The sequence below is a fragment of the Carassius auratus genome, chromosome 22 (assembly GCF_003368295.1).
Source record: "Carassius auratus strain Wakin chromosome 22, ASM336829v1, whole genome shotgun sequence".
NCBI classification, from domain to species: domain Eukaryota; kingdom Metazoa; phylum Chordata; class Actinopteri; order Cypriniformes; family Cyprinidae; genus Carassius; species Carassius auratus.
Genome location: NC_039264.1, coordinates 28,693,811 through 28,717,737, shown reverse-complemented (window position 1 = coordinate 28,717,737; position 23,927 = coordinate 28,693,811). Strand labels below are relative to the sequence as shown.

Here is a 23,927-nt window from a genome sequence, read left to right as displayed (position 1 = left end):
TTTTTAGACGAAACTGATGATTATTTATGTACTAACACTATCAAACAGCATTACAAACAGCACTAATGCAGATCAAAGAACATGACGACACGTCTCATTCCTCGCGCTGCAGTGTCTTGGGAGTCTCCCGAGTTATGCTTTCACTTTCAGACACAACGGCTTCTTCATGCACCAGTACACTGGATACCAACCGTTGTGAAAATAATAATAATAATAGCTAAACAAGAAGAAGACGCAGTGGCTTCGGGTTTACTGAAGAAAAGAACTTAGCACTGTTTCAAATTCTACATTTTTAAAAAACTTATGAAAATGAAGCTGCTCTTTATTTCACCCTTATTGTTCTGCTGTTTACTCGACCATGGTAAGACATTAAGGCTTAAATGTTTCTTTCTGTGTTCTAACGATTTGTGCTAACTGAAAATAGCGGTTAAAACGGTGTTTTCAGTAAACAGTAGACTACAAACATTCGTTTCGTGGGAGCAACAGATGTCAGAAAGGCAGGACTGTGTCAGGGATGGTTTGGTAATCTCTCATAACGGGTTACATCATGCAGGAGCAGCAGCCCTTCTCGGTGTGTCTCATCTTAACCCTCATGTGGTGTTCGGGTCAATTTGACCCGGAGAAGATTTTCTTTTTCCCGAAAATAATAGTTAATGTTATCGCTTTGGACTGAAACTTAGTGACTTTGTTCCCAAAGGGTATAACTACAATTTAAAAAAAATGGGAAATTTTCTTACTTTTTTTGTGGGGGTTTTGTTACCTTGTTACACTTGTGGTGTTCCCGGTCAAAAATGACCGGCCTATAAAAAATAGCTCATAAATCACTCATTATACCATATTTTCACCCAATCTTGGATTCAATCTTTTTGTCAACTTGTTCTCTTTCAATTAGGACTGGTTTTATATTTCTGTTTGCATCTGATTAATCGTGGGCCTCATTTATCTGAGAGTAGGCATCTCGTTTTTTGAGTAAAAAACAAATAATTTATGAGTAAATTTGGAAATATGAAAAAAAATTATGAAAAAAATGGCTACTGTTGATCACACTAGTCTACTCCAATGTTTCACCAGGAATTTTGTTTTGAAACTTTTGTTTTGTAAAAAATATGGCACATAGTCACACTTGTGGTGTTCCCCGGTCAAAAATGACCGGCCTATAAAAAATAGCTTAGAAATCACTCATTATACCATATTTTCACCCAATCTTGGATTCAATCTTTTTGTCAACTTGTTATCTTTCAATTAGGACTGGTTTATATTTCTGTTTGCATCTGATTAATCGTGGGCCTCATTTATCTGAGAGTAGGCATGGTCAAAAATGGTCACAATGGCCGACCATTGAAAGTGAATGGGAGAGACTGAAAATAACAGAACAATTTAGTTTTCAGGAGCATGTTCATTATTTTCATGTACACATATGTGCATATGTGCTTGCAACATCGAGCCCTTGGACCTGTGCATGTATCGATACATTTATACACACGCTACCCAGACACACACACACGTTTAAAACACACAAACTTTTTTGAGTATTACACAAGGAAAACCTTCAGGAGGAGGCTGTCCTAGAAGAGCTGGGAAAATCCATGGTGAGCCCCCTGATACAGAGGCGCCAAAATATACCCAGAGCACTGCCCTCTGCTACATTGGTGAGAGACATACAAACACCAGAACCAGGTCCTTCAGCTGGCACAGGAAAAGGAGAGAAACGAAAGAGATGCACTTTGTGTGCCCCAAAAGATGTGAAAACAGGCACTCTCCGTTTCAAATGCAGAGTGCACATTTGCAAGGCACATACATTAAACTGTTGTCAGTCATGTGCATAAGTGACACAAAATGACCAATTGCAAGTTACCTTAAAAATGCTTTTGTTAGTCACTTGCATGAGTTCACACAGAGACCGTCACAGTTTCTTATTTTGGTTAGTTCATAATTTGGAAAACTGAAAGAAAATGAACAGTATTTGATTTGTATTCTCTATATGACAGCGTTAATGTGTTTATTTTTTGTATGTCACAATGGTCAGTATTGTCATGGAACAGCACAAGTGTTACTGTGCACCCCTTTTCTGAAAAATTAAAGCATTTCAAAATACAAGCCCTGTGTTTTGTAATCTTCTACATTCACTTTCAATGGTCGGCCATTTTTGACCGGGAACATCACAAGTGTGACTTTGTGCCATTTTGTACAAAATAAAAGCATTTAAAAAAAAATTCCTGGTTAAACATTAAAGTAGGCTAGTGTGATCAACAGATGCAACTTTTTTTCACCTTTTTCACAATATTGACAAAATTATTAACAAATAATGCTTTTTTCACTCAAAAACTGAGGTGCATAAGCTCGGATAAATGACTCCTAAAATTAAATAGTTTGAAAATTAAATGCAAAACCAGTCCTAACTGAAAGATAACAAGTTGACAAAAAGATCGAATCCAAGATTGGGTGAAAATATGGTATAATGAGTGATTTCTAAGCTATTTTTATAGGCCGGTCATTTTTGACCGGGAACACCACAAGTGTGACTTTGTGCATTATTTTTTACAAAACAAAAGTTTCAAACAAAATTCCTGGTGAAACATTGGAGTAGACTAGTGTGATCAACAGTAGCCATTTTTTTCATAATTTTTTTTCATATTTCCAAATTTACTCATAAATTATTTGTTTTTTACTCAAAAAACGAGATGCCTACTCTCAGATAAATGAGGCCCACGATTAATCAGATGCAAACAGAAATATAAAACCAGTCCTAATTGAAAGAGAACAAGTTGACAAAAAGATTGAATCCAAGATTGGGTGAAAATATGGTATAATGAGTGATTTCTAAGCTATTTTTTATAGGCCGGTCATTTTTGACCGGGAACACCACAAGTGTGACTTTGTGCATTATTTTTTACAAAACAAAAGTTTCAAAACAAAATTCCTGGTGAAACATTAGAGTAGACTAGTGTGATCAACAGTAGCCATTTTTTTCATAATTTTTTTTCATATTTCCAAATTTACTCATAAATTATTTGTTTTTTACTCAAAAAACGAGATGCCTACTCTCAGATAAATGAGGCCCACGATTAATCAGATGCAAACAGAAATATAAAACCAGTCCTAATTGAAAGAGAACAAGTTGACAAAAAGATTGAATCCAAGATTGGGTGAAAATATGGTATAATGAGTGATTTATAAGCTTTTTTTTATGGGCCGGTCATTTTTGACCGGGAACACCACAGGTGTTATTGGGTTTTGAACACCACATGAGGGTTAATTAATTGATGGATGGACAGGCATAAATATCAAATTTAGGGACCGTCTCTAAAGTTACATGCGATATTGGTATACACTTTTCTAATGCCAGTAGCATTTGAGGAGAATGACTTACAGTCATGAAAACAACTGTAATTGTTCATCTATGTGTCAGCTATAATGCACAATTGAATTGAATGTTTGATATGAAATAAACTGTAAATCATATGTAGCATTTGAGGATAAAGACTTGCAGTCATAAAACAATCAATTGTAATATGTTCATTTAGGTGTCAGGTAAAATGCACACCTTATACATTTATATATATATATATATATATATATATATATATATATATATATATATATATATATATATATATGAATATTAAAATTACGAATCCTGTGAAAGGTTTTTTTTTTTTTTTTTTTTTTCAGGTTCCCTTAAGAAAATGACCCATGGTTTTAACAATAACACCACAAATCATCGTTCTTGTAGCCATTGTAACTGCAAATTAACCATGGTTTTGTTACTTCAAATAATAATTTACATATATATAATGTATATATATAATTAATATAATGTAACTTGTGTTGTTGTTGTTGTTGCTATAACAACAGATATCAATAGCCTTTAAAATGACTTAAAATGCATTATATAAAAAAAAAACAATGAGGCTATAATGATTGGTTAATCATAACAATGTTAAAATACATAATGTAGGCAAATACAAAATAAACAATTTATGAACATGTTATTTCAAATGCCTGCAAAGGGAGCCAAATGCCATGCAATTGCTGCTGTTACCAAACATTTAATTCAAATATTCACTTCATCTTTCATTTTTGGCCACCTTTTTGCTATAGATGACACAGCCTTTATAATTTCTTCAACAAAAAACGTGCATATCACAACCCTTACAAAAATGAGCCATGGTTTTATCATAGTAAAACTGAGTCATAATAAAGTTATAGCCATAGGTAAATGTTGAGAGCTACAATTGTAATTTATAAATAATACAATTTATTCATTTACGTTTTTATTTGATTAAAGTTCTATTTCCACCCCTATAGTATGTTTTTTTTTTTTTTTGTTTTTTTTTTTTTCATTATCATATTTGAGGAAGTGGGACACAACATACAATCCTGCTTAGGGCAGCCATTTGGCCAGCAGCGCCCCTACTTGTAGTAGTTAACCTTGCTGTTACACTGTGGAGAAGAAATAGGCTATTATACTTATGAAATTGGGAAATGTCACTTTTCTCACTTTAGTTTCTATGTGTTCTGAAATACAGTGATATAAAAACACACACTGCGGTTTTTGATTTTGAAACATGAACTGCTCATGTTTATTCAACGAAGTCAAAGCCTTTTGGAAACTCTATTTGTGTCGGTCAGTTTTGATATTGCGGTGGCCCGCCGCAAATAAATCAATGTCTGGGAAACTCTGGATGTACTCAATACTTTGTAGGGATTCCTTTTCTTTAATTACTGCCTCACAATGGTGTGGCATGGAGGTGATCAGTTTGTGGCACTTCTGAGGTGGTATTGAAGCCCAGGTTTCTTTGACAGTGTCCTTCAGGTAATCTGCATTTTTGGTCTCTAGTTTTTCATTTTCCTCTTGACAATACCCCACAGATTCTCTCTGGGGTTCAGGTCTGGTGAGTTTGCTGGCTAGTAAAGCACACCAACACCATAGTCATTTAACCAACTTTTGGTGCTGTTGGCAGTGTTGACATGTGCCAAATCCTGCTGAAAAATGAAATCAGCATCTTCAAAAAGCTGGTCAGCAGAAGGAAGCATGAAGTGCTCCAAAATTTCTTGGTAAACCGGTGCAGTGACTTTAGTTTCCAAAAAACACAATGGACTAACACCAGCAGATGACATTGCACCCCAAATCTGTGATGATGGAAACTGTGGAAACTTAACACTGGACTTAACGCAACTTGGGCCATGAGCTTCTCCACCCTTCCTCCAAACTCTAGGACCTTGGTTTCCAAATGAAATACAAAACTTGCTTTTATCTGAAAAGAGGACTTTGGACCACTGGGCAACAGTCCAGTTCTTCTTCTCCTTAGCCCAGGTAAGATGCCTCTGATTTTGTCTATGATTCAGGAGTAGCCTAACAAGAGGAATAAGATAAAATAAGTTTTTTTTTCTTTGCTGCTGCGTTTTTTTTTTTTTCATCCCTCTGTCATCATGGACAATCCAAAAGTTGCCCTGTTACACCTGGAGCAGAGGGACCACTCCCTAGAGACTAACACCAGGGATTTTTTTTGCAGTTGGTGTGCCTTACTCACTATTAAGATCACTCCCTTTGTGTGATTTACATCTCCAGCCCCTTCAGTGAGCAGTCCAAGGCACGCCTCTCCGGGAGCGGTCTTTGGGACAACTTCCCTGCAAGTGTGGAGTGTGTGCTGGAAAATAATGGACTATACTTCTCTGTCTTCCCCACTGCTGAGGACATCTCCAGCCCCAGTCCCAAACCAGAGACCAGCCAGCCGTCATCCTGCTGCACGAGATATTGCCAGAGCCCACCAGTAAACGGAGAGACTGAGCCTGCCACGACACTTGAGCCAGTGCGCATCACTGTAAGTGAACCTTTCATCGCCCTGGAGCCTGAACCTCAAGACGTTATGACCTGGTGCATGCGCCAGCAACATCTCCCGTCAGGGACGTCACTAGGATTGTAAGACAGGGGCGGGCTCAGCCACCAGAGTATTTATAACTTGCGTTTGCAAAATCTTTGCACTCACATACAAGCATGTGTGTGTATTTATATATATAAAATAATTGTACACAGAAAGAGTACATACACATTTATTAAGTAAATACAAACTTTTATTTTGGATGCGATTCATCACGATTATAATCGTCTCAGCCCTAGTTAGAATATAGCTAGCATATATAATAAATATAATGAAATAATTTTGTTTAGGCTATGCATAGTGCCTAGACCTGCCAACAAATGTGTATTGTTAGAAGAAAAAAAAACAATCCTTATAGCCCATAGTAGTGATTTTTCCCACCTGCGGGTCCGCTTTTATGAAAATTATCTGTTCCACCCCAGCCCTCCCCGCAAATAAAGTAAAATGTTCTTACCCATTAACATTTAATCTGAACAGCCTATATATGTGCAATATTTTAAAGAGCCCTCACTAACTGAGTTTAATGCCACAGTTATTTTAGAATGCATCTCATTTTTGTTTCTGTGGCGGTGCGTCTGTCTCGCCATGAATACTTTATATTTAACATGATCATTTATGTCCAGTATTAGTGTTAAACTGCTGGACTATAAATTAAATCTACTGTTGACTGATTTTGCAGAACATTTAGACTGATAACTTCTGTGCGCAGACACGGCAGATTTGTCCCAGGACGTGCGATATGACAGTTGCGTCTGTCCATATATGAACTAGCTGTTTTAGATACAGTATTTTTATATTTAACGTTAGTTTATCAGTATGTTTGAAAGTATATATATATATATATATATATATATATATATATATATATACATATATAATTTTTTTTTTTTTTTTTTTTTGATTATTGATGATTCCATAGGTTCTCTCTCGGGCACCTGCGTGGTTTAAAACACCAAATAGTTATTCAATGACAAGAACAAAGAGTCTCTCTCTTGCTCCATGCATGATAATATTGTGTATAGTTGATCTGATCTGTTTTGAAAAATGACCATATCGCCCAACACAACATATATGGATTTTTTGTTTTTAATGACCCGCCCCAACTCGCCCTGCAAATAAAGTGACAGTCTTTACCCGCCCCAACCCAGGGTCCTCGGGTTATGATACGACCCGTGCATCACTATTGCATGGCCAGTTCAGACCAAACTAAATTAACGATGAGACGAGATGAATCCTCCAGTTACTTGGAGCGCTCCGGTCTGCACCACTCTGCACCGCTCTGAAAGCTGCCAGTTCACACCAATGCAACGAGACGGTGCAGTGATCATCTTGATAGCACAACGACTCTTTGTACTTCTGTCCAACTTCAAAATTTTGGCTTATTTTTTTTGAAAATGGATATATATCATTTGTTGCATCTTAATATGAATGAGGATACGGTTATTGATAAATTGAATTGTTATTGACTGTTGCTCGTATTATCATTTAGGGGGGCTTAGGAACATTTTGGGGTGGCTTCAGCCCCCCTAAAATAGGCCTAACGATGTCCCTATCTCCTGTCCCTGAGGGAGTTTTGGTGGAGACCGTGGGCTTGGAGGGAAGCCCTGCCCAACCTTCCGCTGCGGAGGGTGAGCTTTAGCTGGCCTCTTGGAAGTACTATGAGTAACTAATGGACATTTTCCAGATGGATTTAATAGACTGGTTTGGTGAGGCATTACCCAGTTCTTCTGTATCTCTGCTGGTTCCACCCAGCCCTGAATCTCCTGTGTCTCAGCTGGTTCAGCCTAGCTCCTGTCCTCCAGTGTTCGCTCCCAGCCTTCTTATCCTGCCTCCTCTTTAAACAGCTAGTTCCTCATCCCCATATCTGTTGGTGCCTGTCAGTCCATCAGCGCCCCCTCACTCAGCTCCAGCTGGGAGCTCTGATCCTCAGCTTGGGGACTTCCAGTCTCTGCCTCCAAGCCCTGGACTACACATCGGTCCTTCGACCCATTGGCTTCGCCTTGGCTCCTAGCTCCCTCGTCTACTTCGTGGCCCATCATCCCACCAGCCCCACTGGGCTTCATCGTCCCTCCAGCTCCGCCTTGGTCATTCGTCGACCATTCGTTGCCTCGCAACTCCAGTCCTCTGGCTTCGCCTCACCACTCTGTGCCTCCGGCTCTGTCAGACTCCTCCTTCCCTTTGGCTCTGCGTCCATCCTCAGTTGCTCAGGCTCTGCCACGGTCTTCTGGAGCCCTGCCTTGTTCTCCTGAGCCTTCAGTTCCGCCTTGGCACTCTGGATCCTCAGTGTCACTCTGGCTCTCCGTCTGCTCGGCTCCAGCCTGGGCTCCTCAAACATTGGCTCAGTCTTCATCAGTTGTCCTCAGGGTGTCACTTAGACCAACTCCACCTTGGCTCCTCCCTCCCTTGACTCCACCCTGGGGCTTCATCCTGGCTGGTCTTTTGACAAATATCTGGCTTCTCCTGTTCCTGTCTTCACCTTGGCTCCTCCCACTCTCCATACCCCATGGACTTACTTTTTGGACTCTTTTTGCATCTGGCCCTCTCCTGTTCCACGCCGTACTCCTGAGCACCCACCCTCCCTCCTCAGTTGGAATATGTTATGGAGCGGGGACACACTTTCTTTGGAGGGGGAAAAATTTCACATGTCTGTTAGCCTGTTCCACTGTGACCTAGTTTCTTTCTCTTGTTAATTGTGTCATTTGGTTCAGGTGTTTGTCATTCATTATTGTCATTAGCTTTCCTTTATGAGTCATGTTCTGTTCTCAGTTCAGGGTCTGTTCTCATTGATGTGATTTATTTTCCTTTCTCCTGGATTCTCTAATTAAAAATACTTTTTTTGTCCATCTCCTTCATCCTCGTTTGATTTTACCTCACCAACCTGTAACACACTGACCTTTAGTACTGAAGCTATATATTATTTTTTTACATGTTTCACAGGAGACAAAATATGTTTTTTTTTTCTGAATCATTATATTCAAAAAGGCCTTTTCTACATATAAATTTATGTATTTATCTGTTTATCCTTGAACACTGCTGAATGTTTGCTCCTTGTGATATATTTGTCTGTGAATCCTTCAATTGTCTTCAGTATACTGAAGATGGATCTCAAAACCATATAGTACCTGGAAAGGGTTTAAATATGCAGGAGATGCTGGAAAAAATATGTTTAACTGCTCAGGACAAACAAGGGCTTCTTGAAAAATAATCACAATAACAACAGATTTTGATCTTTTAGATTGCATGGTTTAAGAATCAACTTTTGAACTGGTTAATTTGTGTATTATTATAATACTTTCTTCAAGGCAAAGTGTTTGACATATCAATTTTTGTCACTAATAATGCAGATGAACAGAGCAATTTTATTTCATATAATTTTCATTCAATGGAAAGAAATGGTGAATTGATTAAAATTATGATTCATTTCTTCTTCAGGTGCATCTGGTGTTGATATAGATGCAGTGTTGTTGATGGAGGGAGAATCAGTCACTCTACACACTGGTGTTGAAACAAACCCACAAGACAGATTCAGATGGTATTTCAATGACACTCGCATCGCTCAAATCACTGGAAATCTCAGGAAGATCTGTACAGATGTTCAGTGTAATAAAGGTACTGAGAGATTCAGAGACAGACTGAAGCTGGACAATCAGACTGGATCTCTGACCATCATGAACATCAGAACCACAGAATCTGGAGTTTATAAATTACTGATAAGTAGCAGCAACATCGACAGTGAAAAGAGCTTCATTGTCAATGTGCATGGTGAGTCACGTTTGAAAGATACTCCTGTAGCCTACAAGTAAATCACACATTGCATGTGTTATTAGTGATAACTTTTATTCTTACCTGTATATTCAATTACATTGTTTTTTCAGTTACCTTCTAACAATCATCTTTTTAAATCCATCCCTAATTGTACAATCATTTTTTTGTTCACCCACCAGGAATCCAAAGTGCAAACTATTTGGTTTAAAAGGTTTTCAATAGCACAAAATGTGAAAAATGTAATATCCACAGTTCTTTCTGTGATGTTTCTCCCCAAAAGATCATCCTGCAGCTGTTGGTTTGTGTTTCAGATGTTCCTGAAGAGAAGAGAAAGTCAGTGAAGGAGGGAGAATCTGTTACTTTAGATCCTGATATAGTACAAAAACAAAATGCTTTAAAGATGTGGTATTTTAATGGTAGTCTCATCATTGTAATCACTGAAGATCAAAAGAAGATCTGTACAGACGTTCAGTGTAAAGAGAGATTCAGAGACAGACTGAAGCTGGATCATCAGACTGGATCTCTGACCATCATGAACATCACAACCTCTGACTCTGGACTCTATACACTACAGATCAACGGCAGCAGATTTGCCGTCATAAAGACATTCAGTGTTACTGTCACTGGTGAGTATCATTTTAATCATTCAGTGCTTTTTCACTTCAGTTTCAGAAAACATGTTTCTAAATCGACCCAGAAAATGTTTTTGTTTGAAGAAGTGAGCTTTCACTCAATAATACAATATAACAGATACAATCTAATATCTTCACATGCACATCAATCTGACAGACAAATACTACCTTATGGATTTTAAACTTTTGAAGTCTATTGTTGATAGAAAAAAAATAAAAATACAAATCATAATATTATCAGTCAGTTTTCCTCGGAAGACATATTTTTCTTGTTTTTCTTGATGTTTAAGCAGCTGTTCCTTACAAACCCACCTTTATCAAATAAATGATTTTCATTAAAACTTCTACTAAATATCAGTCAAAAGTTTTGGTATACAGTAGTTGTTTTTCACTCCATCTTTAGTAATTATGAGTGTCTGTCTTCAGCTGTTCTAGATTCACCTGTTGCTGCTTCTGCTGCTGCTGCTGCTTCTGCTGCTTCTGCTGCTGCTGCTGTTGCTGCTTCTGCTGCTGTTTTCGTTGCTATTCTGCTGGTTGCAGCTGCTGGTGTGATTTACTGTTGCTGCAGGAGATCTACACAAGCAAGACAACCTGGCAAGTATTGCGTACGTTTGATTTAACAAGCTGGAATAATGACATTTACTCTGCAAAAACGGTGCAAAACAAACAAGCAAACAAACAAAAATTAATAAATAATCTTTAAAATTGTGTTAAGGTATGTATATTTATTCTAACTGACCAAATTAAAATTGTGTTGTTTTGTTCAAACAGGAAAAACGACACAGCACAATGGTCCCGACCTGGTGAGACACTACACAAAATGTCATTTTACATGAAATTAGACCATATAATATACCATATCATATCATTGTATTATTATTATTATTATTATTATTATTATTAATATTTTGTTGGGAGTTTATTTTGGGATTTTGTTAACTGGTCTGTAGTGATTACACTGTAGGTAGGTATGACTTTAAGATTTCTTCTTTTGAGTGGAAATCTGTGAGTAAAAGCATAAATACTCTGGGGAGTTGCTTTATAGAAATTTAAGATGTTATTCTTACTGAAAGTGACACCAAGACTATTTAATAGTATAAAGCTGCTTGCTTTAAAGAGCAGGGCATATGGTATTTTGTGTCCTAATATTGTGTTGGAGTCCCCTATAACAGGTCATGCATCTAAAGTCAGAAAACATTGTAATTTTCTCATACATTAAATATTTCATTAAAGTCATTTGCCAATGATTTCAAAATAATGTGTTCCAAGCAAATTAGGAGCAAACCCCTCCCTTCCATAAGCCTGCTCTGATTGGTCAGCTGACAAGCCTGTTGTAATTGGCAAGGAGATGAATCATTGAGCCAGTTGAGTGCTACCATTGACAAAGTGCCTTTACATGAAACAATAATACAGTGCTCCAATCTGTTCTGAAAATAAGGAGATAAAATACTAAAACACTTATGCAAGCGAATTGTACCCACAGCTAAAGTTTAGCTGCTAAACTGTGAACACTTAAAACAATAATAGAGGATAAGTTAGCCGAGAGCTAACACGACTAATTATAAAACAATACAGTTTATAAACCACAATGTGTCTATTTTAATGTTTGAAGGAAGACAGACAAAAGACGCTTTGTCTTATTTTTTTAATCAGAACACGGAATAGCTGTATCACAGGCACTCCAGCCTAACTAACTTGCTTGTCTCTCCTGCATTAACCCTATAACTGCCGGTGCAGCAAAATAAACCGCAATATCAATATGATCATAAAGTCTGTGCACCACACTACATTTTTTTAATTTTTAAACAAAGTAATTAAACAACATCCGCCTATATTAAGGTTGTCATTTGATATTGCAAAAAACAAACAAACATTATTTTGTGTATTTGGTGTAATGAAATGTGTTTATGCAGTTAGAAAGAAGGTTAAAAAAACACATTCTTTTCCACATACTGTACATAATTGTTTCTCCTCTATGCCCCGCACACTTCGATTTTTACAAGGATCATCAGTCTGCAAATCAAGGTGTGCTGTGATTGGCCAGCTATCCAGTGTGTTGTGATTGGCCAAATACCTCATCAATACGTAATCAGCGTGTGACGGAAATGTTATGTCCCTTAACATATTGCGATGCCTTGTCCGGCCGGAACAATGAGACATAAACATTAAAACCATTATAAGATCTTCTTTATTCATCAAGAGCTTGTAACACTCCAAAGAGAAAGAAAAAAAGGAAATCACATCATATGATCCCTTTAATCAACACATTATTAGGAAATAGTGGGTTCACAGCTAATTATCAGAAGTACTTTAGTAAGACAGTAATATTGTGCTTTACATGGAAACCTAAATCTGCACTAGGCACACATAATCACATATTGGCACTCAATTTAAAATGTACACATAACGTATCAATCGTACTTATAGGTTGTGGTTCGGAGAGCTTCTCAGGACAAATTAAGAAGATTAGAAGCCAACAAATATAAAAAGCCAAGATTAGAGAAGCAGTCCTCAGTAAAAGGACAAGCACACAACAAAAGGCTTGAATTGTATTTCTTTGCTATCTCTGAACACAGCATCTTCTCAATGTATACACACTAACTAGTGGAAGTGTTTGTGGTCAGGTCAGTGTGTTCGTTTTTCGCAGGCAGGCGGGGGTTATGCAAATGTATTACCCTGTAAAGTATATTTTAACAGGCAAAAGATTCGAAAATATGATGACTTGTTAAAGCGATTCAGAACCGAATTTCTCTTTTGAGAGACATCTTTATTTATTATGCACTCTCTTGATTAACAACTTTGCAGATTGTTTTCTTTTAAGGATTTTTAAACAAAAAATCTTTATATTTGCAAAATCTATATATTTTTTTTTTTCAAAAACCCATGTGACTTGCTCATTAAAGCTCTATTGTATAAAGTGCAATATAAATAAATGTGTAATTACTGAAATAACCAAATTGCTGCTTGTGCAAACAAATAAATGTCCTTCTCAAAAATTAGCATATTGTGATCAAAGTTCATTATTTTCCATAATGTAATGATAAAAATGTAACTTTCATATATTTTAGATTCATTGCACACCAACTGAAATATTTCAGGTCTTTCATTGTTTTAAAGGTGCTGTAGGGAACTTTTGTAAAAAAATATTTTTTACATATTTATTAAACATGTCATTATGTCCTGACAGTAGAATATGAGACAGATAATCTGTGAAAAAAAATCAAGCTCATCCTGCCGTTTGCAGTTACAGACCGCTCCCAGTAAGAAATCAACCAATCAGAGCTGCGGTCCGTAACTTTGTTTGTGTTCAAAATGTAGAAAAATGTATATAATAAGCGAGTACACCATGAATCCATTTTCCAAACCGTGTTTTTGGCTTGTCCTGAATCACTAGGGTGCACCTATAATAAGTGTTTATATTCGGACTATTTTAGATTGCTTCGGGGATACCACGGCGGAGTAACCCAGTACCTTTGTGATTCTTCATAGACATAAACAGAGAGAAGTAGTTCCGGCTACAATGTTCTTCCTCAAGACGCAAGCAGTGTTTATTAACCGCTAGAGTGTCAAAAGTTCCCTACCGCAGCTTTAATACTGATGATTTTGGCATACAGCATATGAAAACCCAAAATTCCTATCTCAAAAAAATTTGCATATCATGAAAAGGTTCTCTAAACGAGCTATTAACCTAATCATCTGAATCAACTAATTAACTCTAAACACCTGCAAAAGATTCCTGAGGCTTTTAAAAACTCCCAGCCTGGCTCATTACTCAAAACCGCAATCATGGGTAAGACTGCCGACCTGACTGCTGTCCAGAAGGCCATCATTGACACCCTCAAGTGAGAGGGTAAGACACAGAAAGAAATTTCTGAACGAATAGGCTGTTCCCAGAGTGCTGTATCAAGGCACCTCAGTGGGAAGTCTGTGGGAAGGAAAAAGTGTGGCAAAAAACGGTGCACAACAAGAAGAGGTGACTGGACCCTGGGGAAGATTGTGGAGAAGGACCGATTCCAGACCTCGGGGGACCTGCGGAAGCAGTGGACTGAGTTTGGAGTAGAAACATCCAGAGCCACCGTGCGCAGGCGTGTGCAGGAAATGGGCTACAGAGAAGCAGCACTGGACTGTTGCTCAGTGGTCCGAAGTACTTTTTTTCGGATGAAAGCAAATTTTGCATGTCATTCGGAAATCAAGGTGCCAGAGTCTGGAGGAAGACTGTGGAGAAGGAAATGCCAAAATGCCTGAAGTCCAGTGTCAAGTACCCACAGTCAGTGATGGTCTGGGGTGCCATGTCAGCTGCTGGTGTTGGTCCACTGTGTTTTATCAAGGGCAGGGTCAATGCAGCTAGCTATCAGGAGATTTTGGAGAACTTCATGCATCTACTGAAAAGCTTTATGGAGATGAAGATTTCGTTTTTCAGCATGACCTGGCAACTGCTCACAGTGCCAAAACCACTGGTAAATGGTTTACGGACCATGGTATTACTGTGCTCAATTGGCCTGCCAACTCTCCTGACCCGAACCCCATAGAGAATCTGTGGGATTTTGTGAAGAGAAAATTGAGAGACGCAAGACCCAACACTCTGGATGAGCTTAAGGCCGCTATCGAAGCATCCTGGGCCTCCATAACACCTCAGCAGTGCCACAGGCTGATTGCCACCATGCCACGCCGCATTGAAGCAGTCATTTCTGCAAAAAGATTCCAGACCAAGTATTGAGTGCATAACTGAACATAATTATTTGAAGGTTTACTTTTTTTTGTATTAAAAACACTTTTATTTTATTGGTCGGATGAAATATGCTAATTTTTTGAGATAGGAATTTTGGGTTTTCATGAGCTGTATGCCAAAATCATCAGTATTAAAGCTGCGGTAGTGAACTTTTGACGCTCTAGCGGTTAATAAACAGAACTGCTTGCGTCTTGCGGAAGAACATCGTAGCCGGAACTACTTCTCTCTGTTTATGTCTATGAAGAATCACAAAGGTACTGGGTTACTCCGCCGCGGTATCCCCGAACCAATCTAAAATAGTCTGAATATAAACACTTATTATAGGTGCACCCTAGTGATTAAGGACAAGCCAAAAACACGGTTTGGAAAATGGATTCATGGTGTACTCGCTTATTATATACATTTTTCTACATTTTGAACACAAACAAAGTTACGGACCGCAGCACTGATCGGTTATTTTTTACCGGGAGCGATGGAGTTTCTGCAAATGGCAATAGGACCACTGGGAGGAGCCAGAGGAGCTTAATTTTTTTTTCACAGATTGTCTGTCTCATATTCTACTGTCAGGACATAATGACAGGTTTAATAAATATGTAAAAATATATTTTTACAAAAGTTACCTACAGCACCTTTAAAACAATGAAAGACCTGAAATATTTCAGTTGGTGTGCAATGAATCTAAAATATATGAAAGTTTAATTTTTATCATTACATCCCTTACGAAAGGAAAATATATTTACCAATATATTTCTTAAAATATATTGTGATATATTGTAATATATTATTTTCCCTTTTATTTTCTAATATTTTATATATTTGAATACATTTAATAATATATTGATGATACATATATTATATAATATATTGCAAAATATACAAATGATTGCCACTTATTTTTTATTAAAAAAATAATCTATATAAGAATATATGCCTAATATATTACATGATATTTTTCAATATACTGCAATATATTTTTGTTTCATAAGGGAATATGGAAAATAATGAACTTTTATCACAATATGCAATTTTTTTAGGACCTGTACACATCAAATTAAGATTCTTTCTTAGCTGTTGTTTACTCAGCACTGTTATTTTTGTTGTGTGATTATTTTGTTATTAAGAGGAAAGTGCACCTAAATGTACATCAAAACACAGCTCTCAGCACTGCAGGTAGCGTTCGAACGTTTGTAAACTGTACATCGCTGGTCACGTATCAACCTTATTCTTACCATTAAAATGTATAAGAAAAATAACTTAACCATGAGTATATTAGGAGCCTAGGGGTTATGTATCTGTTTGAGATTTCTGTGTGAAAGTTTGTTTGGTTTCATTCAAAAAACATCCAATAAAAACACCAATAATAATGAACTTATATAAGTGAGCACTGCATCTGTGTTTTTTAACTCCAGAATGAAGAACAGAGATATTTACATTCAGTATACATCAGACATGAAATAATGTGTTTAACTGAATCATCCATTTTTTCCACAATATTTTTTTTTTAAATATATTCTGGGAATCTGTTTTCTTTTTTCTTTTTTCAGGAGGAAGGTGAAGAAAAATCACCCCTTCTTCAGCCTAACACTCTGCAGAAAGATGTTGCTGATATTGTAATATATTATTTTCCCTTTTATTTTCTAATATTTTATATATTTGAATACATTTAATAATATATTGATGATACATATATTATATAATATATTGCAAAATATACAAATGATTGCCACTTATTTTTTATTAAAAAAAAATAATCTATATAAGAATATATGCCTAATATATTACATGATATTTTTCAATATACTGCAATATATTTTTGTTTCATAAGGGAATATGGAAAATAATGAACTTTTATCACAATATGCAATTTTTTCTTTTTTCTTTTTTCAGGAGGAAGGTGAAGAAAAATCACCCCTTCTTCAGCCTAACACTCTGCAGAAAGATGTTGCTGATAAGCCACTTGTCAATCATGTAGAGACCCCACAGACAAATGAGACATCCATTGACCAGGTGGGGACCCTGCTGAAGGATGTTGCTGATGAGCAAGACGTGGATCAGGTTAAGACTCCGCAGATGGGTGCTGCTGATGGGTCAGTTGTCAATCATGTAGAGACCACGCTAAATGATGCTGCTGATAGGTCATCCCTCAATCAAGCTGTGACCCCAAAGATGGATATTAATGATAATCAATCCATGGATCAGGTTAAGACTCCGCAGACGGGTGTTACTGATGGGTCAGTTGTCAATCATGTAGAGACCCCAGTAAATGATGTTGCTGATATGTCATCCCTCAATCTAGCTGTGACCCCACAGATGGACATTAATCATGGACAAGCTGTGAATCAGGTTGAAATACTGCAGACAGCAGTTGGTGACGAGCAAGCTGTACATCAGGTTGAGATTCTGCAGATGGGTATTGCTAGAGGGGCACTTGGTAATCAGGATAAGACCCCACAGACAGTTGTTGCCAAAGGGCCATTCGGTAATCAGGCTGAGACCCCACAGACGAGTGTTTCTAAAGTGCAATGCGGTAATCAGACCAAGACCCCACAGACGGGTGTTGCTAAAGTGAATTGCGGTAATCAGGCTGAGACCCCACAGACAAGTGTTTCTAAAGTGCAATGCGGTAATCAGGCTGAGACCCCACAGACGAGTGTTTCTAAAGTGCAATGCGGTAATCAGTCTGAGGCCCTGCAGACGAGTGTTTCTAAAGTGCAATGCGATAATCAGGCTGAGACCCCACAGACGAGTGTTTCTAAAGTGCAATTCGGTAATCAGTATGAGGCCCTGCAGATGAGTGTTTCTAAAGTGCAATGCGGTAATCAGACCAAGACCCCACAGACGGGTGTTGCCAAAGTGCAATGCGGTAATCAGACCAAGACCCCACAGACGGGTGTTGCTAAAGTGAATTGTGGTAATCAGGCTGAGACCCCACAGACGAGTGTTTCTAAAGTGCAATTCGGTAATCAGTATGAGGCCCTGCAGACGAGTGTTTCTAAAGTGCAATGCGATAATCAGGCTGAGACCCCACAGACGAGTGTTTCTAAAGTGCAATTCGGTAATCAGTATGAGGCCCTGCAGATGAGTGTTTCTAAAGTGCAATGCGGTAATCAGACCAAGACCCCACAGACGGGTGTTGCTAAAGTGCAATGCGGTAATCAGACCAAGACCCCACAGACGGGTGTTGCTAAAGTGAATTGTGGTAATCAGGCTGAGACCCCACAGACGAGTGTTTCTAAAGTGCAATTCGGTAATCAGTATGAGGCCCTGCAGACGAGTGTTTCTAAAGTGCAATGCGGTAATCAGTCTGAGGCTCTGCAGACGAGTGTTTCTAAAGTGCAATGCGGTAATCAGGCTGAGACCCCACAGACGAGTGTTTCTAAAGTGCAATGCGGTAATCAGGCTGAGACCCCACAGACGAGTGTTTCTAAAGTGCAATGCGGTAATCAGTCTGAAGCCCTGCAGACGAGTGTTTCTAAAGTGCAACGCGGTAATCAGACCAAGACCCCACAGACGGGTGTTGCTAAAGTGAATTGCAGTAATCAGGCTGAGACCCCACAGACAAGTGTTTCTAAAGTGCAACGCGGTAATCAGACCAAGACCCCACAGACGGGTGTTGCTAAAGTGAATTGCGGTAATCAGGCTGAGACCCCACAGACAAGTGTTTCTAAAGTGCAACGCAGTAATCAGACCAAGACCCCACAGACGGGTGTTGCTAAAGTGAATTGCGGTAATCAGGCTGAGACCCCACAGACAAGTGTTTCTAAAGTGCAATGCGGTAATCAGGCTGAGACCCCACAGACGAGTGTTTCTAAAGTGCAATGCGGTAATCAGTCTGAGGCCCTGCAGACGAGTGTTTCTAAAGTGCAATGCGATAATCAGGCTGAGACCCCACAGATGAGTGTTTCTAAAGTGCAATTCGGTAATCAGTATGAGGCCCTGCAGACGAGTGTTTCTAAAGTGCAATGCGGTAATCAGACCAAGACCCCACAGACGGGTGTTGCTAAAGTGAATTGCGGTAATCAGGCTGAGACCCCACAGACGAGTGTTTCTAAAGTGCAATGCGATAATCAGGCTGAGACCCCACAGATGAGTGTTTCTAAAGTGCAATTCGGTAATCAGTATGAGGCCCTGCAGACGAGTGTTTCTAAAGTGCAATGCGGTAATCAGGCTGAGACCCCACAGACGAGTGTTTCTAAATTGCAATGCGGTAATCAGGCTGAGACCCCACAGATGAGTGTTTCTAAAGTGCAATGCGGTAATCAGTCTGAGGCCCTGCAGACGAGTGTTTCTAAAGTGCAATGCGGTAATCAGGCTGAGACCCCACAGACGAGTGTTTCTAAAGTGCAATGCGGTAATCAGGCTGAGACCCCACAGACGAGTGTTTCTAAAGTGCAATTCGGTAATCAGTATGAGGCCCTGCAGACGAGTGTTTCTAAAGTGCAATGCGGTAATCAGACCAAGACCCCACAGACGGGTGTTGCTAAAGTGAATTGCGGTAATCAGGCTGAGACCCCACAGACGAGTGTTTCTAAAGTGCAATGCGGTAATCAGGCTGAGACCCCACAGACGAGTGTTTCTAAAGTGCAATGCGGTAATCAGTCTGAGGCCCTGCAAACGAGTGTCTCTAAAGTGCAATGCGGTAATCAGGCTGAGACCCCACAGACGAGTGTTTCTAAAGTGCAATTCGGTAATCAGGCTGAGACCCCACAGACGAGTGTTTCTAAAGTGCAATGCGGTAATCAGTCTGAGGCCCTGCAAACGAGTGTCTCTAAAGTGCAATGCGGTAATCAGGCTGAGACCCTGCAGACGGGTGTTGCTAAAAGGGTACACAGTAATCAGGTTGAGACCCAACAGCCAATGGCCTTTGCTAAAGGGGCATGTCCTAATCAGGCTGAGACCACAAAGACGGGTGTTGCTAAAGGGGAATTCCGTAATCAGACCGAGACCCCAGAGACGGTTGTTGCTAAAGAGGCGTTCCACAATCAGGCTCAGACCCAACATCCGGGTGCTGCTAAAGGGGCATGCCCTAATCAGACTGAGACCCCGCAGATGGCTGTTGCTAAAGGGGCATGTCCTAATCAGGCTGAGATCCCAGAGTCAGGTGTTTATAAAAGGGCACACCGTAATCAGGCTGAGACCCCGCAGACGGGTGTTGCTAAAGGGGCATGCCCTAATCAGACTGAGACCCAACAGATGGGTGTTGCTAAAGGGGCACGCCCTAAACAGGCTGAGACCCCAGAGATGAACGTTTATAAAGGGGCACGCCGTAATTAGGCTAAGAACCCAAAGACAGGAGTTTATGAAGGGGCACGCCGTAATCACACTAAGACCCTGGAGATGACTTTTGCTAAAGGGACACGCCCTAATCATACTGAGACCCCAGATAAGGATGTTTGTAAAGGGGCCAGGCTATAATCAGACTGAGACCCCACAGATGGAAGATTCAATTTATATTTCGTAATTAATTTATAATTTATAAATAATGTGTTAATTTTGTTTATAATGTATATGTTTTTTATGTCTGTTTACAGTTAATTTTATTTATTAAGTATATTAAGAATGTTGATGTCTAACTGTAAAAAAAATTAGACTGAGGGTAGTAAATTAAGTCCTGTGTCGCTAAAGACCCAAGGCATGCAGGTTAAATTATTAAAGGTTAATTAACAGCATTTACAGTGTAAGACCCCATAACACACTAATCTATTTTAATCAGATTATTTGTAATGTCATTATGCAATTTGCAAGCACTTTTTCACAGACTACTGGATGTGCCCAAATGCACACATGGGAATTTGAATACAATTATCTGTCAAAAAACACACAAGTATTGAACCGTATCAGTAGAAAGTCTGTTGATGATACAGTACATCTTTACAATTTTAGCTTTGGCATCTTGACAGAACTACAGAGAAACATGATTAAGACACCAGTATGTTGAATTTTAGATGTTGTTGTATTTATTATAGTTGTGAAATATAATGTTTTTTTACAGTGTATCATGATACTGATGTGAACAATTCTGCATAATAATTCTGAAAAATAATAAATAAATAAATACATAAATAAATAAGCCCATCACTGTTATTCGAAATAAAGCATTTTTTTAAGTTAGATAAGTCATTAGGAAGTAAAGCACTTGTGCTACTTTTATACTATGTATGAATGAGAGTTAAGCGCAATAAACTATGCACAGAATGTGTTACTTGCACTGACTGACACACCTCTCAAACAGCATGTGATACCAAATTAAGTTGTATTTAGTGGTGTATTGTGGTTGAACATTCAGATGCAAACATAATTATTTCAAAAATTTCTATATATAGTATATACAGCTTATTTAACCAGCAAGCCTCCCTTGCTTGTCAATGATAAACTGCTTTTTCCAAATTCTGTGGCCCATACAAACGCTTTGGCTTTTGGTTCATATGTTGTTTTGTGTGTGCAATAAGATGGATAAAGATTTGCTAGCTCATATTCATAAATAGGCTACTTGAGGGTATGACTCTGAATTAACAGATGCTCCCCATCCCCCCCCCCCCCCCCCCCCCGAAAGGTGCTGGTGCCCCTAAGGTTGAAAACCCCTGATCTAATTAAGCACCTAACATCATCACATGCTGCCACAAATTTAGTGGCAAAGAATGCTGGTGATAACGTGAACTCTGATACCAAAGGAGAAGACGGTGTGATGACATCAAAGCAGCTAAATCTAGATTTTCTCCACCGCAAACTCTTACCACTCACAGAATTAGGCCACATCCACACGAAGCCAGAGCTTTCTCTATCCAATCTTTGTTTAATAAAAAGACAACCATTCAGTGTTTGTTCATGTTGTTGTTAGTATTATGTGACATACCGGTGTCTGGTCAAGACCTGGGGTGTTGACATCATCGTTTCACTAAATACACAGATTGGGTATAAACACAAAAATGCAAAAGTATAGTTTTCAGATTTATCCACTCTGGGACCTGGCTTAATAAAAAATAGCGGTTTCATACTCCCCAAAATGCCGGATCCATCTGGACGAAACGCCAATGCGTTTCAACATTTTTATGTATACAGATAAACACGTCTCCATATGGACAGGGCCTTAAATAAATTAATATCTAGCTACTTAGTTGAGGACATGTTGTTGACTGCCGAGCCAGATTCTTTCCGGGCAATCATTGTGAAAATACATGTGAGAGAGAGGGTATACCCGCCATGCAAAAAAAAATACTTTTTCAATGTAGGTAGACACTGAGTGTGCCAGAATGAATAACAAACTCAAAAAGACCTTTGAACACATGTTTCAGTTTATACAGTTTATCTCTACAACAGCTGGTATTTGGAAGGCACTTAGTAAAAGCTATCTTGGTGTAACTGTGCCTTCGATAAATCCGAAGCAGCACTAGCATGCAGACTATTCAAGGGTTGTCATACATGGCATAATTGCAATTGAGCTTGACAACATTCACTCACCCAATGACATATCACATAAAATTACATCAACTGTCATGGATAATGGCTCTTATATAGTCAAAGCCTTTAAAAGATACCAGCCAGTCGAGGAGAACTCTGAGGATTAGATGGCTTTTACGGACATTAATGATGTTTAGCAAAACAGTAGTGGTGATGATGATGATGATGATGGTGGTGGTGAAGTTGTGGTCACTTTGTCGACATATCAGAAATGTGCTGCACATACTTTAAACTTGTTTAATGTACTGATGTTGACAAGTGATTACTGTCAAAACCACTAACAAAAGCAATCTACAAAAGCATTACAACACAATGTACAGGCTTATGAAACAAGTCTAATCGTTCAATAGTGGCTGCAGAGACCATTGCAAAGAAGCTGCTTGTCCCTTGCAGTGAGAGATGGAATTTGTTTTATAATTGTTCTGGAAAGCGAGGATGCTGTCTTGGCTGCTGTGATCCTGCGCAAGTTCCGATTGCATTAGCTTCGGACACAGGACAGCAAGTCTGCTGTCGTTTTATTCATATTTATGACACAGACTGCAGTAATGTTAAACTGCTCTCAAGCAGAGCTAATATACACATGCAATTTCTGTTCCAGACGTTTATGTTCACAGACATAAATGACCTTGTTTATGTAACTTCTGTGTTTCTGACATAAACTGTATTTGATGGTTTAAGTGCAATAAGACATAAAAGAGAACTTAGTTTAGTACTCAAGTTTAGTACTCTATTCTCTGTTGTTCATAGTCTCAAGCATGCTGAGTTGTGGTGTTTGTGATGGTCAGAGATCCAGTCTGATGATCCACCTTCAGTTTGTCTCTGAATCTCCAATCAGGAATGTTTTTGTGTTTTTTTTTTTTGTTTTTGTGTTTTTTTGCCTTTGGACATCAGTGTTATTGAAAAAAAAAAAAAAAAAGTCTTACTAGAATTTCTTATTTTAGTTCGTTATTCACCATAACTGATGAAAACTGAATCAGTTAATAACCACTGAATATTTGTATGATACCATAAACATTACAACAGTGAATCAAAATTTAATTTATTTTATTCTTAAAATGATTCCAAGGCATTGTCAGACAAAGAAAAGGGATCTTTATAAAAACAGGATGTGATATTGACAAGAATAGCTCTTCACTAGCGCCACTGATGATGGAAATAAGTACTGAAACTTGCAGTGGTATCAAGGCATGAAGGTTTGTGAATATATAGACATGCATATTTCCATGAATATAACAATGAATATCAATACATCATACACAAACTTTAAGTTCACAGGAGTTTCCTATCACATAACATTAAAAACATTAAAGTTATATTATCTTATCATGCTAACAGGCACATAGTGTACTACTTGATCCTCCTCTTCAATGTTCTGAAAAATTAAGATATAATAAAATATGTTAAATAAAGAACAACTACATCAATGGTTTCAGAGGGAAATTAAATACTGAAATGTAGTAA

General features: G+C 38.4%; 2 protein-coding genes across 2 annotated transcripts; both read left to right on the top strand.

Moving 5' to 3' along the window:
• The first annotated feature begins 247 nt into the window (after positions 1-247).
• On the top strand, positions 248-16,906 carry LOC113040562 (uncharacterized). Its single transcript, XM_026198867.1, has 6 exons — positions 248-361; positions 9,315-9,644; positions 9,959-10,273; positions 11,051-11,082; positions 16,553-16,559; positions 16,896-16,906. Exons 1-6 carry the CDS (start codon positions 304-306, stop codon positions 16,904-16,906), a joined length of 753 nt encoding a protein of 250 aa, XP_026054652.1. The 5' UTR covers positions 248-303.
• On the top strand, positions 11,004-20,443 carry LOC113040263 (mucin-5AC-like). Its single transcript, XM_026198605.1, has 3 exons — positions 11,004-11,082; positions 16,553-16,618; positions 16,896-20,443. Exon 3 carries the CDS (start codon positions 17,079-17,081, stop codon positions 20,280-20,282), a length of 3,204 nt encoding a protein of 1,067 aa, XP_026054390.1. The 5' UTR covers positions 11,004-11,082; positions 16,553-16,618; positions 16,896-17,078; the 3' UTR covers positions 20,283-20,443.
• Positions 20,444-23,927: the final 3,484 nt, after the last annotated feature.